Source organism: Palaemon carinicauda, chromosome 26, assembly GCF_036898095.1.
Source record: "Palaemon carinicauda isolate YSFRI2023 chromosome 26, ASM3689809v2, whole genome shotgun sequence".
Taxonomy (NCBI): Eukaryota; Metazoa; Arthropoda; class Malacostraca; order Decapoda; family Palaemonidae; genus Palaemon; species Palaemon carinicauda.
Genome location: NC_090750.1, coordinates 86,213,620 through 86,228,725, shown reverse-complemented (window position 1 = coordinate 86,228,725; position 15,106 = coordinate 86,213,620). Strand labels below are relative to the sequence as shown.

Genomic DNA, 15,106 nt, shown 5'->3' with positions numbered 1-15,106 from the left:
CAGGTTACAAACATCATCTAAGAATATTCTACTGAAATTTGCTTTGTGTTTAACTTTGCTATCGTTATAAGGATTGGCATATCCATGTCCATTTCTATGATGTAAGGCCGTGGGCCATTTTCTTCTATGAATCTCAATATTTCTTCACTTTTTATTTTCTTCAACTGTTTTCTCTATTTTTGCCATGATTCTTTTTTTCAGAGTCCTTTCCCCCAATTTCCTATTTCTTCTATTTTCATTCTGCATTTATTGAAAATTTCTTCAGTGCTGCTAATCCATCATCTTTCATATAGTTTTTGCAATTAATCTTCAAATGTGTCCCTAATTAGTTTCTTTTCATCAGAGGCTATGATATTATGGAACAGCATTATTTTCTTATAATCTATTTTACAGGACACTGGCTGTATTCCTGAATCTTCCATGATCCCCCAGTGTAGAGTACTTGATGGTTGTTCATACATATTTCATATGATTCATTTCTTTACCTCTTATTTCACTCTAAGACTTTAGGTTACATTGATAAATGTACAGCCACTATTTCATATATTTTATTTCTGATTTCTAATGGCATTTTTCATACTCTTTTCATGTCACTTATTTACGTATTCCTTAGACCAAGTACGCAGTGCTTTGACTTTTCTTACTTATATCAAGGCCACGCTTACACTCTCTTCTTTGTTTACTTTCTCTGTGTGCCATTCTCCAGATAATCACACTCCATAATTAATAATATCTTCACTTTTGCTCTAATTTCTTCTTTCCTTTGTTAAATATTAGTAGGCCTGCGTATATTTGTGGGGATTGGTACTAATGGTAAACTTTTTCAGGATCTCCAAGCCCTGAAAGTTGTTTATAGCACATTCTGGTTATTCTTTCCTTCCTTTTGGAAACAATATCGTCTGCATATACAGTATACAAGGGATTCAGTTTCAATAGCCCTTATCAATGTTAGGTTATATTTTCTCTGTGTAATGGTATCCACGCAACAATAGTAGAGTTTGTATGATTAGCCTATATTGATATATAAACAAACGTACTCACACATTATACACGCACATAAACACACACACACACACACACACACACACACACACACACACACATATATATATATATATATATATATATATATATATATATATATATATATATATATATACATATACATATACACACACACACACACACACACACACACACACACATATATATATATATATATATATATATATATATATATATATATATATATATATATATATATATATATATATATATATATATATACATATACATACACACACACACACACACACACACACACACACACACACACATATATATATATATATATATATATATATATATATATATATATATATATATATATATATATATATATATATATATATATAGTCAGCCGTCTTTAGTCTTGCCTCAAAAATGTCCTTTCACTTGCATCTGTTAATGGTCTTTCAGTGCCAATCTGAACCCACAAACCTTCTTAGTTCGTCAATATATCCTCTTCTCTTTCTTCTCCTGCCTCTTTTTTAATCTCTGGAGGGCCATTCTGGTGTTTTTAATGTCATTATCATTATATATATATATATATATATATATATATATATATATATATATATATATATATATATATATATATATATATATATATATATAGGCGTAGGCGAAGATGATGATGATATATATATATATATATATATATATATATATATATATATATATATATATATATATATATATATATATATATATATATATATATATATATATATATATATATATATATATATCATTAGAATCTAATTGCGTATTGATAAAAGAATAAAATTAGTAAAACAACTCTATATTTCCAAGAAAAAAGTCAATACCAATAAAAGTATAATATAAAATGAATGATTTTCCGACAGACAACCTAAAAAGAGAGGTGCCGTTTGAAAGGACAACTCTTCCTTTCTTAAATCTGACGTTTTGTCAAATTCTTAATCAAGGTGCGTCAACAACCAACAGCTGCGTTTCATAACATTAGAGACAGGAACGTCACAGTTATGGAAATTTCTTTGTGCGATTTACCCGATGAAATATTGTTGAAAATATTATCATGTCCGCAGATTACCATTTATGATTTAGCAAGAGTTGCTGTTACCTGTTCTAGATTAAGGAATATCGTTGCAACACAATATTTATGGCGTTTGAAGTTGAAAGACAGGTTTGTTTTTAATCTACCTTTTAGACCGTTTTTTACTTTATTCTTTTTTTAGCCCAACTTAAGGGTATTCAAATGTAGTTAGAAGTTATTTATTCTATACAAAGTATTGGTGATTTTTTTGTAAAAAAATGTTTTCCATTACGTCATGATAATTAACCGTAATGGTTAATTAATTTTTTGTCAACATTGAATTTAGTTAAACTAATGATTACCACTATCCATAGACTGACTAAATCCATAGACAACTGGCGAAATCTAACCGAGGCCCTTTGTGTCAATAGGCGTAGGAGGAGATGATGAATGATTATCATTTTGTCATTTTTATTTTTATTTATTCAGCATTGATGGCAAGTGAATAATAACTTTCTACATAGATGGTTTACTTTAGACCTTGTTTGAAAGATATGTGGCAAAAATGTATATGTTTTCCAAGTCTTTAAATGTGTCGAGCTGTGTAAGAGTAGACGTCTCTCTCTCGGCTGGAGTTGTTTGTGTGTACTTTAGCAGATAAATACTTTCAGGGTACACATAGTATTTTTGGACAGGTAAGTTTATTATTTGACAAATCAGTTTTCGGAGACTTTGTACATCAGCGTCTAGTTCCTCACGCCTTAATTAAAAATGAACATCAACTAACCTAAACTTTACTCCCTAACCTAACCTACAAGCCTTGTCCTTACCTACTAACCTAACGGGGGGCCTAACGCCCACCTGCGAGCCCCCCTTACACTGCCGTATTCTAAGTTAGACATAATAATACTAACAGGTGGCCGCTATCATACATACACCCCCAGTTTTCTCTTTGGGGAAAATGTTTATTTCTGTCTGAACTACGGTATTATAAAGCTAGTTTTACGGTTTACGAATTGTTAAGATTTGTGAAATGTTATGAGGAACGATATATTGTGATTTACGAAATATTTGCATTTAGTGTTACCTTGAAAGGAGTGAAGGTCGTTTGGATGCAAACACGGGTTGAGACTGTCTTAGGTAAAGGTAAGGATACGGCTGTCATAGGGGGTGGTGCAGGGGAGGATTCGGGTCGGTAATTAGGTAAGGATACAGCTCCTAGGTTAGGTGAGGTGGGGAACCTTAAGTTAGCTGGTGTTCTTGCGTTTATTTCCCTTTTAAAATGTGGTTTTTCAGTTATAACTTTTGGAATTTTAAAATGTCTGAAATTAGAAAAATATGGATTTCCTCCAATTATTTGCATCCAAACAGTTCAGAGTACCAATAAATATATCAAGAGCACTTCTTATCTCTTCATTAAGATTACTGTGTTATACTGAATGTTTAACCACGTTTTAATTACTGTACTGACCTGGTCCATCCCAGCCAACAACAAAGCCTCAAACTTGAAGTAATAATGTTCTTATGGAAAAATATAAGTGAAAATAAATCTACATCATGACGGAAAACTGTCGCACATGTAGATCTGTAAAGGGAAAGGGTAAAGATTTGATAGGATAGGATATGAATTTTGTGAGAGTTACTACCACAAGAAGTGTGTATATATACATACTAACACCAGCAATGCAAATACTGTGGAGAGAAAATGCATTGGCTCTGTCATGATGTGTAGATGAAAAACATCGTCTGACGTGTCAGATTGTAAAGCATATTTTGTTATCATTACTTTTCGAAGCTATAGTACATTGAATGCCAGGACTCATTTAACGTGAGCTGCTCCATTAGTTATTGCATTAGTAAAATAAAGAGTTTGCATGGTGGGACCTAATTTTTATCTATTATTTTTCAGTTGGCCCAAATTATGGGACCAGATACCTTATGATGGAAGCGCTGTCAACTATCAAGAAGAAGTCCTTCAAATACTCACCCTGGAAAGGAAAGTCCAGGAGTTTGTGTCAAGACTAAGCCATCATTTGTACCATGATCTTCACTTAACAACATGGGTCTTTTCAAATATAGACAGTTTAGTTTCTTCCTCTAGATATGCTCTGCTATATGTAAATTCAGCACTGAGAAAGATTATAGAAAAGGGTCCAAAGTAAGTATAACTCTGAAATACAGTACAGTATTATTTTAAGATTCTGTAGGTGATTGTTACGTAAGCCATATTTTTTCTGTCATGGTAGTGACTGAACTATGTTCAAAATGAAGAATTTAGTTTTCTGTGGAAATGAAATTATTATGAATTTGTTCCTACACAAATACAAATCATCATCCTTTAATAGGAGTGTGACACTTCAGCGAAGCTGGAACAGCTGTTAAGAATTTAATGAGCTATGAAGTTAGAACTACCACCAGGTGGTAGGAAAAGCCTGCTCACCTCTCAGTTAGCTAGACACTCGCTTATGAGTGTCTAACTAATACTTCGTAAATCAAAGTACAGTACTCTTGCTGTTTCCTAAATTCTGACTTTTTAAATTTTTTTTTTTTTTCAAGATAAATGGATACATGCAGACAGGCTGTTGTGTCTGGGTAAACATGGATAAATTAAATGAAAAATACAATGATACGCAGTTGCTTCCTGGAAAACCTCCTGCAAATATATGACAGGTTTATATGCAAACTTGCAAACCTTTTACATGAGGGTTTGGCATGACTGCTCGCAGTAATAGGGGACAAGTGCGAACAGTTGGTTGAACGACTTTGATGACAACCTGAATGTATAGCACGTGGTCTTCCTTGGGCATTATTGGTACTTCGTCAGTGGGAGGAATATTTTTTTTATGCCTGTGGTATCTTTCCGCCTCCTGTTTCAGTTATGGAGGTACTGATGAGTGTGGCACCTGCTGTATTGTTGCTGCGGCTTTTGAAAAGTCGCCATGGTTTCTTCCTCCGGGGGATCGTCATCGTTGGTTTTCATCACCTCGAGTCTCTAGAAGGCTGGCAACAAGTTGTGTGCTCCTCCTCTTCTAGTTTTTCCTCCTCCTGTGCTTTGTCTACGTTAGCTTCTTCAGACACTGCTACTCCTGAGAAGTAGAAGATATTATTGAAGTCATCCAGATAGACTGATTGACAGGAGTTATGTTAGTCTTAGACTGATTTCCCCCCTCTTACCTGTTACAGTGTCTCCAGTAACAGTGACCCTAGTGGTGATCCCTGCAGTGTGCCTAAAGTCAAGAAATCAGCTAAGAAGGCTTCTGCCTCTGTGGAAGTGCAGTGTCATAAAGAAGGCACCAAGACTGGTAAATCTGCATGTTTCCATGCTGCCCATTCTCTGTAATCAACTTCAATGTCATTCCCCCCTGTGTTTAGCTTTAATGTCATTCATGCCTGTGCCTATGATCCCAGGGCCAGTGGTTCCCACAATCCCTGTACCAGTGACCCAGCCACTGCATCGGTGTAAAGGGGGCCTGTGAGAGTGCCTACTACTTCCCCTGCGAGTAATTCCTGTTATGTGGTTCCTGTTTGAGTATCCCCTTTGGGAGCATTGTCTTTGATGGTCACTCTGACAAATTCTCTGGTTGCAGAACCTGAGGGGAAAGTTGATATGGGGTAAAGCCAGTTTTCTCATCCTCCTCTTCCTCTTTTGAATATAATTTTGATGCTTCTTCCAAGAAGAACAAGAAATCCAGGAAGGGCAGTCATAGTCGCAAGAATATGGCTCTTGACTACACTGACTCTCATGGAAGGTGTATGGCTCACGGTTGTACCCAGCCCTATGGGGGTCAGGACCAGAACCCAGTACTGCAGCCTCAGGACTAAGTACTTGGCCATTGACCTGGGCTGGCCTGAGATGCGTGGCCCTATTCTTGGCTGTGCTCTTGTCCTTGACCATGACCCAGTAGTTGCTGGGGCCAGGGTCATGAAGGGACAAAGAGTATCTGGAGTGGGAGTTATGGGTTTCTTACCACTTACTGCTAGAAGGTTCCATTCTCTTATTAAGGTCAGGTATTTGAGAAGAAAGAAAATGGTAGTGTTTTTAAAATGTGAAGATTTTACAAATACAGTAAGTGTTTTTTCAATATTAAACTTACCCGATAATCATGTAGCTGTCAACTCCGTTGCCCGACAGAATTCTATGGAGGGATACGCCAGCTATCACAATACTAGAAGGGGGTGTACTTACCAGCGCCACCTGTGGCCAGGTACTCAAGTACTTCTTGTTGACACCTCCTCAATTATTCCTCTGTCGTGCTTCCGGCAAGACGTTCTGGGATACGCTTATGGTCTTCGAGTTTATTCACGGATATTTGGTGAAGTATTCTCTCAGATTAACGGCTGTCGCTTTACTGGAAACCTTCTTATATTAGCTAGATAGCTTTTATATAGTCCTGATTAACGGTTAACGATTTTTTGCTTGTTTTTGGAACCCCCTTTGGCTAACTCTTTGGATTCAAGATGTCTGACATTTCGCAAGCCCCCTCCCATAGACGATGTAGGTCTTGCAATAGGCGTATTCCGAAGGCCTCGGTAGATCCTCACACCGCTTGTTCTGACTGTAGGGACAGGCCCTGTCAGTTAGAAAATCGATGTGAGGAATGCGCCGGACTTTCGGAATTGGAATTTGTCCGTCTTTTGAAATATTCAACTAAGTTAGAGAGAGGTAGAGTTAGGAGGAGTTCTTCTCACTCTTCACTGTTTTCCTCACCTCATGATCCCCTACCTTTTCCTACCCCTGTAGTGGCTACCCCCGAACCTACTGTGTGCCCTCCGCCTGATATGTCAGTTGTTTTGCGTGCTATTCAGGCTTTAGGCGATAAAGTAGAGTCAGTGGTAAGTGACCATAAGTCTCTGATGGCCGAGGTTAAAGAACTGAAGGTCAAGAGTGCAGTGGGTGGAGTTAGTGCCAGTGCTGTGACGAGTGCTAGTGTCAGTGCAGTGCCAAGTGCTAGTGTTAGTGCCAGTGTGGTGCGTGAGGATTTTTCTGTGCGAGCCAGTCGTCCTCCCAGTCCGGGACCTCTTGCAAGCTCCCAAGCCCAGGGGAGAAGCAATGTCGAAGGGCATAAGGGTTCGGCAGGCCTTGTTAGGCGCACAGAACTATCCTCGGTGGTTGCGGGCGTGTCTTCCAAAGACCGTCACTCCCACCTGCAGACGATTGAGCCCGTCTTTATCTCGTCCGCTGATCAACTGTCAGGGAAGAAACGTTGGTCTCAGGTCTCGAGACCGCTTAAACGTAGAGTCCAGTCCGCGAGTGCTCAGCCAGGTTGCAGTCATTGGCTCAGCTCTGACTCGCCTCAGTCATCTGTCGACTGTACTCCGCCCAAGAGGAGTAAGGTTCTGCCACAACAGAGCTCGACTGTTAAGGCTTTACCTCAGTCTACTTTCGTTTCTGCCGATCCCAAGTGGACTCTGCTTCAGTCCATGCAAGCACAGCTTTCGGACTTGATGCGTGAGTGTCGGGCTGAGAGTGTTGCACCTCCGCCTCCGCCTACACTCCCTCCGCCTGTTCTCGCTCCGCCTGCGCTCGCCCCGCCTGCGCTCGCTCCGCCTGGTCGCAGCACCATCTGCCAGGCGTACGATGTTGAGCCACTTTCTGAGTTCGCTGTTCCCAGTGGTGTTCAGCCTCAGCCTTCTTTAAGGCAACCTTTACTTTGGGATCAGGAGGATTATTCCACTCTTCCTCCGCCTCCCCTTGCTGCTCCACCAGTGGTGCAACTCTCGGTTGAGGTACAACAACCTCTCCCGTCCATGAGTCAGTCTGCTCAGCCATCGCTGCAGCGAGCTCAACCCTCCTCAAGGCAAGCTCCTCTACACCCTGGACTTGCGCCTCAGGAGCCTCAGCTTGCGAGAACTTTACCTTGTTCTGCGCAGCCTCAACCTCATCATGCTCCGCTCATATCACAGGAACAGGAACGTGCTACTCCGCCTCCGTCCTCCGCTCAGCAAGCGCATTCCTTGGGTTCAACCTCTCTTGCTAGGAGTCAACCTCCTCCACCCATGCGCCTTCCTTCTGCTTCTGCTTTTGTTCAGCCTTTGCAGTCTGAGCCTCAGGTTTTCCCTCAACAGTTACTGGAAGAGGAAACCACTGTTATTGTTCCTACCCGTTCTGACTCTGCGGTTCAGCATTCTTGTCCGATCTCTTCGCTACACTCTGGTGATGAGGTGTCGGATGATGAGGAGGCACACCTTGATCCCTCATCTGACGTGGACGAATCCAAGCTTTCTCCACAGTCTATTGATTTTCGTAAGGTCTTGGCTCTACTCAGGGAGATTTACCCAGACCACTTTGTCTCTGCTATTCCCCGCTCTCCGCCATCTGAGTTTTCGCTGGGCGTACAACAAGCTAAGTCCACCTATACTAAGCTTGTCCTAGCTAGATCCTCTAAGAGGGCTTTAAGGATCTTAGGGGAGTGGCTGCAGTCTAAACAACACCTTGGCAAGACTTCCTTCATGTTCCCTCCAACGAAGCTCACTTCGAAAGCGAGCGTTTGGTATGCCACAGGGGAAGCACCAGGCTTGGGAGTACCTGCCTCTGCCCAGGCTGACTTCTCAAGTCTGGTAGACTCGCCTCGGAGAACTGCTATGAGGCGCTCGAAGGTTTGTTGGACCTTCTCAGACCTGGATCACTTACTGAAAGGGATGTTCAGAGCATTTGAAATGTTCAACTTTCTCGACTGGTGCCTGGGGGCCCTCAGCAAGAAAACCTCTCCTGCGGACAAAGATTCTGCCATGCTATTAATGTCCTGCATGGATAAGGCCATCAGAGATGGATCGGGCGAGCTAGCGTCGATGTTTGTATCAGGGGTGTTGAAGAAAAGGGAACAACTGTGTACCTTCCTTTCCGCCAGCATTACACCTTGCCAACGGTCACAACTCCTTTTTGCTCCGCTCTCGAAGTTCCTCTTTCCCGAAGAGCTAGTTAAGGACTTGTCTGCTGCCCTGATACAAAAGGATACGCACGATCTTGTAGCCTCATCGGCTCGTAAGTCTAAGGTTGCCACCTCAGTCCCCAAGACTTATCGCTCCCCAGTGGCTGATACCCCTGCTACGAGGTTCATACCGCCCTTTCGTGGTAGAGCCACCAGCCGAGGAAGCTCCCGTCCAGACTCTCACAGGAGCAAGTCTAGGAAAGGATCCAGGACATCTAAAGGAAAAAACTGACTCTCCGTTTCTCCAGACAACAGTAGGAGCCAGACTCAAGATCTTCTGGCGAGCCTGGGAGAAGAGAGGTGCAGACGCACAGTCTGTCAGTTGGCTGAGGAACGGTTACAGGATTCCATTCTGCCTCAAACCACCTCTGACCACATCGCCCATCAACCTCTCTCCCAACTACAAAGAAGAGGACAAGAGGCTAGCATTGCAACAGGAGGTGTCGCTTCTTGTGCAGAAGAAGGCAGTGGTTATAGTCCGGGACCATCAATCCCCGGGCTTCTACAACCGTCTCTTTCTTGTGGCCAAGAAGACAGGAGGTTGGAGACCGGTGCTGGACGTCAGCGCTCTCAACGAGTATGTCACCAAGCAGACGTTCACGATGGAGACGACCAAGTCGGTCTTAGCAGCGGTCAGACAGGAGGACTGGATGGTCTCGTTGGACTTGAAAGATGCATACTTTCACGTTCCTATTCATCCAGACTCCCAACCTTTCCTGAGATTCGTTTTCGGAAAGGTTGTCTATCAATTCCAAGCCCTGTGTTTTGGCCTAAGCACAGCTCCTATGGTCTTTACTCATCTGATGAGGAATGTAGCAAAATTCCTACACTTGTCGAACATCAGAGCCTCCCTCTACCTAGACGACTGGCTGTTGAGAGCCTCCACGAGTCGTCGTTGTCTGGAGAACCTCAATTAGACTTTAGACTTAATCAGAGACCTAGGTCTATTAGTCAATATAGAGAAGTCTCAACTCATTCCCTCCCAATCCATTGTGTACCTGGGAATGGAGATTCGGAGTCAGGATTTTCGGGCTTTTCCATCGGCCCCCAGGATAAGCCAAGCCCTAGAGTGCATCATGAGCATGCTGAAGAGGAGCAGTTGCTCAGTGAGACAGTGGATGAGTCTCACAGGGACCCTCTCATCACTGGCCCTGTTTGTCGAGCTAGGAAGACTCCACCTCCGCCCTCTTCAATTCCATCTTGCAGCTCATTGGGACAAGGGTTCGACTCTAGAAGCAGTCTCTATCCCTATCAACCAAGAGATGAAGACCACTCTCCTGTGGTGGAAGCACAACCTCCTTCTCAAGGAGGGTCTTTCATTGGCCATTCAGACCCCCAATCTTCATCTCTTCTCAGATGCATCGGACTCGGGCTGGGGTGCAACCTTGGACGGACGGGAATGCTCGGGAATGTGGAACGAGGAACAAGGATTACTCCACATCAACTGCAAGGAGCTGCTAGCAGTTCATCTAGCCCTGTTGAACTTCAAGTCCCTCCTGCTAGGCAAAGTGGTGGAGGTGAACTCAGACAACACCACAGCCTTGGCTTACATCTCCAAGCAAGGAGGGACCCATTCGAGGAGCCTTTACGAGATCGCAAGGGACCTCCTCATTTGGTCAAGAGGTCTAAACCTCACTCTGGTCACGAGGTTCATCCAGGGTGATATGAACGTTTCAGCAGATCGCCTAAGCAGAAGGAATCAGGTCATTCCCACGGAATGGACCCCCCACAAGAGTGTGTGCAACAGACTTTGGACCTTGTGGGGTCAACCTACCATAGATCTGTTTGCCACCTCCATAACCAAGAGACTTCCGCTGTATTGTTCCCCTGTTCCAGACCCTGCAGCAGTTCATGTGGATGCTTTTCTACTGAACTGGTCCCATCTCGACCTGTACGCATTCCCTCCGTTCAAGATAATAAACAAAGTTCTGCAGAAATTCGTCTCGCACGAAGGGACACGGCTGACGCTGGTTGCTCCCCTTTGGCCTGCAAGAGAATGGTTCACAGAGGTACTTCAATGGCTAGTCGACTTCCCCAGGACTCTACCTCTAAGAGTGGACCTTCTACGTCAACCTCACGTAGACAGGTTGCACCCAAACCTCCACGCTCTTCGGCTGACTGCCTTCAGACTGTCGAAAGATTTGCTAGAGCTAGAGGCTTTTCGAAGGAGGCAGCCAGTGCGATTGCCAGAGCTAGAAGGGTTTCCACTCGTAGAGTCTACCAGTCTAAGTGGGAGGTCTTCCGAAGCTGGTGTAGAGCCAATTCAATATCCTCTACCAATACCTCTGTGATCCAAATAGCTGACTTCCTTCTACATCTTAGGAATGAGAGATCCCTTTCAGCACCTACGATTAAAGGATATAGGAGTATGTTGGCTTCAGTTCTCCGCCACAGAGGTTTGGACCTGTCTTCCAACAAGGACCTTCAAGACATTCTCAAGTCTTTTGAGACGTCTAAAGAACGTCGTCTTTCCACTCCAGGCTGGAATCTAGACGTAGTCTTAAGGTTCCTTATGACATCTAGGTTCGAACCTCTCCAGTCAGCTTCCTTCAAGGACCTTACCCTCAAGACTCTTTTTCTCGTTTGCCTTGCAACAGCTAAGAGAGTCAGTGAGGTTCATGCCTTCAGCAAGAACATTGGTTTCACAACCGAATCTGCAACATGTTCTTTTCAGCTTGGATTCCTAGCAAAGAACGAGCTTCCTTCACGTCCTTGGCCTAGATCGTTCGAAATACCTAGCCTCTCCAACATGGTAGGTAACGAACTAGAGAGAGTTCTTTGCCCTGTCAGAGCTCTCAAATATTATCTTAAGAGGTCTAAACCTATTCGAGGACAGTCAGAAGCCTTAGGGTGTGCCATCAAGAAACCCTCGAGACCCATGTCCAAGAATGGGCTTTCGTATTATATAAGGCTTCTGATCAGAGAAGCACATTCTCACTTAAAGGAGGAAGACCTTGCATTGCTGAAGGTAAGGACCCACGAAGTAAGAGCCGTAGCTACTTCGATGGCCTTTAATAAAAACCGTTCTCTGCAGAGCATAATGGATGCAACCTATTGGAGGAGCAAGTCAGTGTTTGCATCATTTTATCTGAAAGATGTCCAGTCTCTTTACGAGAACTGCTACACCCTGGGACCATTCGTAGCAGCGAGTGCAGTAGTAGGTGAGGGCTCAGCCACTACATTCCCTTAATCCCATAACCTTTTTTTTTTTAACCTTTCTCTTGAATACTTTTATTGTTGTTTTTATGGTTGTTACGGTAGGCTAAGAAGCCTTCCGCATCCTTGGATTTGGCGGGTGGTCTATTCATTCTTGAGAAGCGCCTGGGTTAAAGGTTTGGTAGAGGTCCTTTAGTAGGGGTTGCAACCCCGTGTACTTTGGCACCTTTGGGTTGATTCAGCCTCCAAGAGGAACGCTGCGCTCAGTAAGGAAGACGAACTTTAAATAAAGAGGCAGAGTAACGGTTCTATTCGACTTCCTTACCAGGTACTTATTATTTCATTGTTATTTGAGATAACTGTTATATGAAATATGGGATACTTAGCTATCCTTTAATCTTGTACACTGGTTTTCACCCACCTCCCTGGGTGTGAATCAGCTACATGATTATCGGGTAAGTTTAATATTGAAAAATGTTATTTTTATTAATAAAATAAATTTTTGAATATACTTACCCGATAATCATGATTTAATCGACCCTCCCTTCCTCCCCAGAGAGAACCAGTGGACCGAGGAATAATTGAGGAGGTGTCAACAAGAAGTACTTGAGTACCTGGCCACAGGTGGCGCTGGTAAGTACACCCCCTTCTAGTATTGTGATAGCTGGCGTATCCCTCCATAGAATTCTGTCGGGCAACGGAGTTGACAGCTACATGATTATCGGGTAAGTATATTCAAAAATTTATTTTATTAATAAAAATAACATAATTAAACCAAACTTCTGAAGAAGAGGTATTGTGAACATCAGGTGAGTATGAAAATAATGAATTTTATTATTAAAATTCTGTTTTTTTTCCAAGCTATAAAATTCTGAGATCTTTAAAGTTAAAGTTCCCACCTTAACCACTCCACTCAGTCCTGAGTCTAATGTCAAAAGTGAAAAGTCTTTGACAGGAGAGTGGTCTGAGCTACTTGGTCGCACTCACAACCTGTTGTTAACTACCTCATTAACAATTTCAATGGCCGTTCCCCTATTTTAAAGATCTGAAGTTTGTATAGCTAGGAAAAATATATAATACTTTAAAGATTGGTAATTTTTAGAAATTAATGTTTTATATAAGGCCTGTAAATACAAAATACTAATCCTCATAAAGAGGAGTAATGTCATCCATGAATACTGTAGTCAAGAACTTTTCCATACTTACTTAAATGTAGAAAAATTTAATGCTTAATAGTAAATATGCTATTAGATCATTTTATTGATATTCTTTGTTGAAATGGGGGAAACTTGTGTCCTTAGATTTTGTATACCATCAGATATGGTTCACACTATATCTGGCTTGTATCACTGAAACAAAAATAATTATACAATTTTTTTTTAGTCTTGGTGGATTGCTATTTCTTCCTACATGAATGCAAATCAGTATCCTTTAATAGAAGTACTGTATGACTTTTGGAAAGCTGGAACACCCATTTAAAGTATAACGAGGTGGTTATAACTACTGACAGATAGTGGCGAAGCATCGCCCACCTGTCATTCTGCTAAATACTCACTGTTTTCTTCGGCCAGAAATGGTACATGTACTCTTATTGTTATATTAATTTTTCTTTCTCTTTCTGGATAATAGGATTTGTCACTTCTAGGTCTTCTAAGGCTGACCCTACGTTATCTTCCTGACTCCTGCTTCTCCTTTGGAAGCACTGAAAGATGAGGCACCTGCTGATAGTTTTTGCTGCTGATATATTTGACAAGTCGTCTGTGGTTTCTTCCATGAGAATACCATCGTTGGTTTCCAAAACCTCGTCCCCAAAGAGGAGGACCAAGAAGAAGTTGTGTGTTTTTCGTCCTCTTGTAGCTCTTCATTCTCCCCTACCTCATCTTCGTTAGATTCTTCAGATGCTGCTACTTTTATAAATAAGAAGAAAAAGAAGATAGTATTCTAGTCCAGGAAGACTGATCGACTAGAGTCGCATAATACTCTAACTGATCTCTCGCAACATATGAGTAAGCGGTACTGAGAACCAATCCAGACAGGGAAGGTGCCTCGGTATGCAATACGTGGGGTTATGCTCCCGCTATTAGTGCTTGGTCTCATACTGAACTGAGCACTTGCATTCTCGGTAGAGCTCAAGGGCCCAGTCCTTCTTAATCCCCTTTTCCCGGATGCTCGACCAGTCTCTAGTCTCTTGCCAGAGAGAGGGAAGTGGTGTAGTACCGAGAACCAACTCAGACTGGGAAGATGTCCTAGTTCTCGATTTAAGGGCTTACGCTCCTGTTATAGGTGCTAAGATTTGTTCCAAAGAAACTTTCGATCTGGATGAAGGGTGCTACCCTTCATCCCTACCTTCCAATGGCCAATTGAGGTAAACCTCTGCCTTTCTCCCTAAGGAATCTTTGGTTCCAATGGGAGAGAAATTGGCTCGTGGTGGAGTGTGAGGAACCAGCAGTCTGTGTCGTCGCTTTTATGAGTGACTGGACATTCCTTCACGTGAGTGTGATTATGAATACGATCCTCAGTTTCCTCATGCTCGTTCCTATTTTTTACCATGTTTTAATCTAGTTTTTATCATAGAGTATGTTTATTGTTTTTAATATGTTAAAGTAGAAAATTATTTTTATTGTTAAAAGGATAAGAATAATGAATTCTTAAAAAAATTTTATTTTCGGTGAAATTCAGCACATTTCGAGGATTGCTGTGAAACTCGGCACAGTGAATTCGCGGAAAACAAATCCACAAAAAGCAGGGGTGACTGCATTTGCTACACGCGAAGCCGATATGCGGGTTGATTCATTATTTCAGATTAGACCTACTGTATAGTGATGAAGTTCAACTAAGGCTCTACCACTACCATGTACTATTTTTTGTGTAGGTGCTAAATTAAATGTTTTATGAACATTTGAAATAAATATCGTTTTTTGGGATGTATACTATATTACATCCA

The 15,106-nt window shown here is 41.9% G+C and overlaps 1 protein-coding gene across 2 annotated transcripts in view; it reads left to right on the top strand.

The window, feature by feature from the left end:
* Positions 1 to 2,004: 2,004 nt before the first annotated feature.
* LOC137619663 (F-box only protein 21-like) overlaps positions 2,005 to 15,106 on the top strand; it is a 58,750-nt gene continuing 45,648 nt past the window's right edge. For both annotated transcript variants that reach the window (XM_068349901.1, XM_068349900.1), the window contains exons 1-2: positions 2,005 to 2,227; positions 3,987 to 4,235. In XM_068349901.1, coding sequence (XP_068206002.1) covers positions 2,067 to 2,227; positions 3,987 to 4,235 — 410 coding nt within the window. In that variant the 5' untranslated portion in view covers positions 2,005 to 2,066. The remainder of the gene's footprint in view (positions 2,228 to 3,986; positions 4,236 to 15,106) is intronic.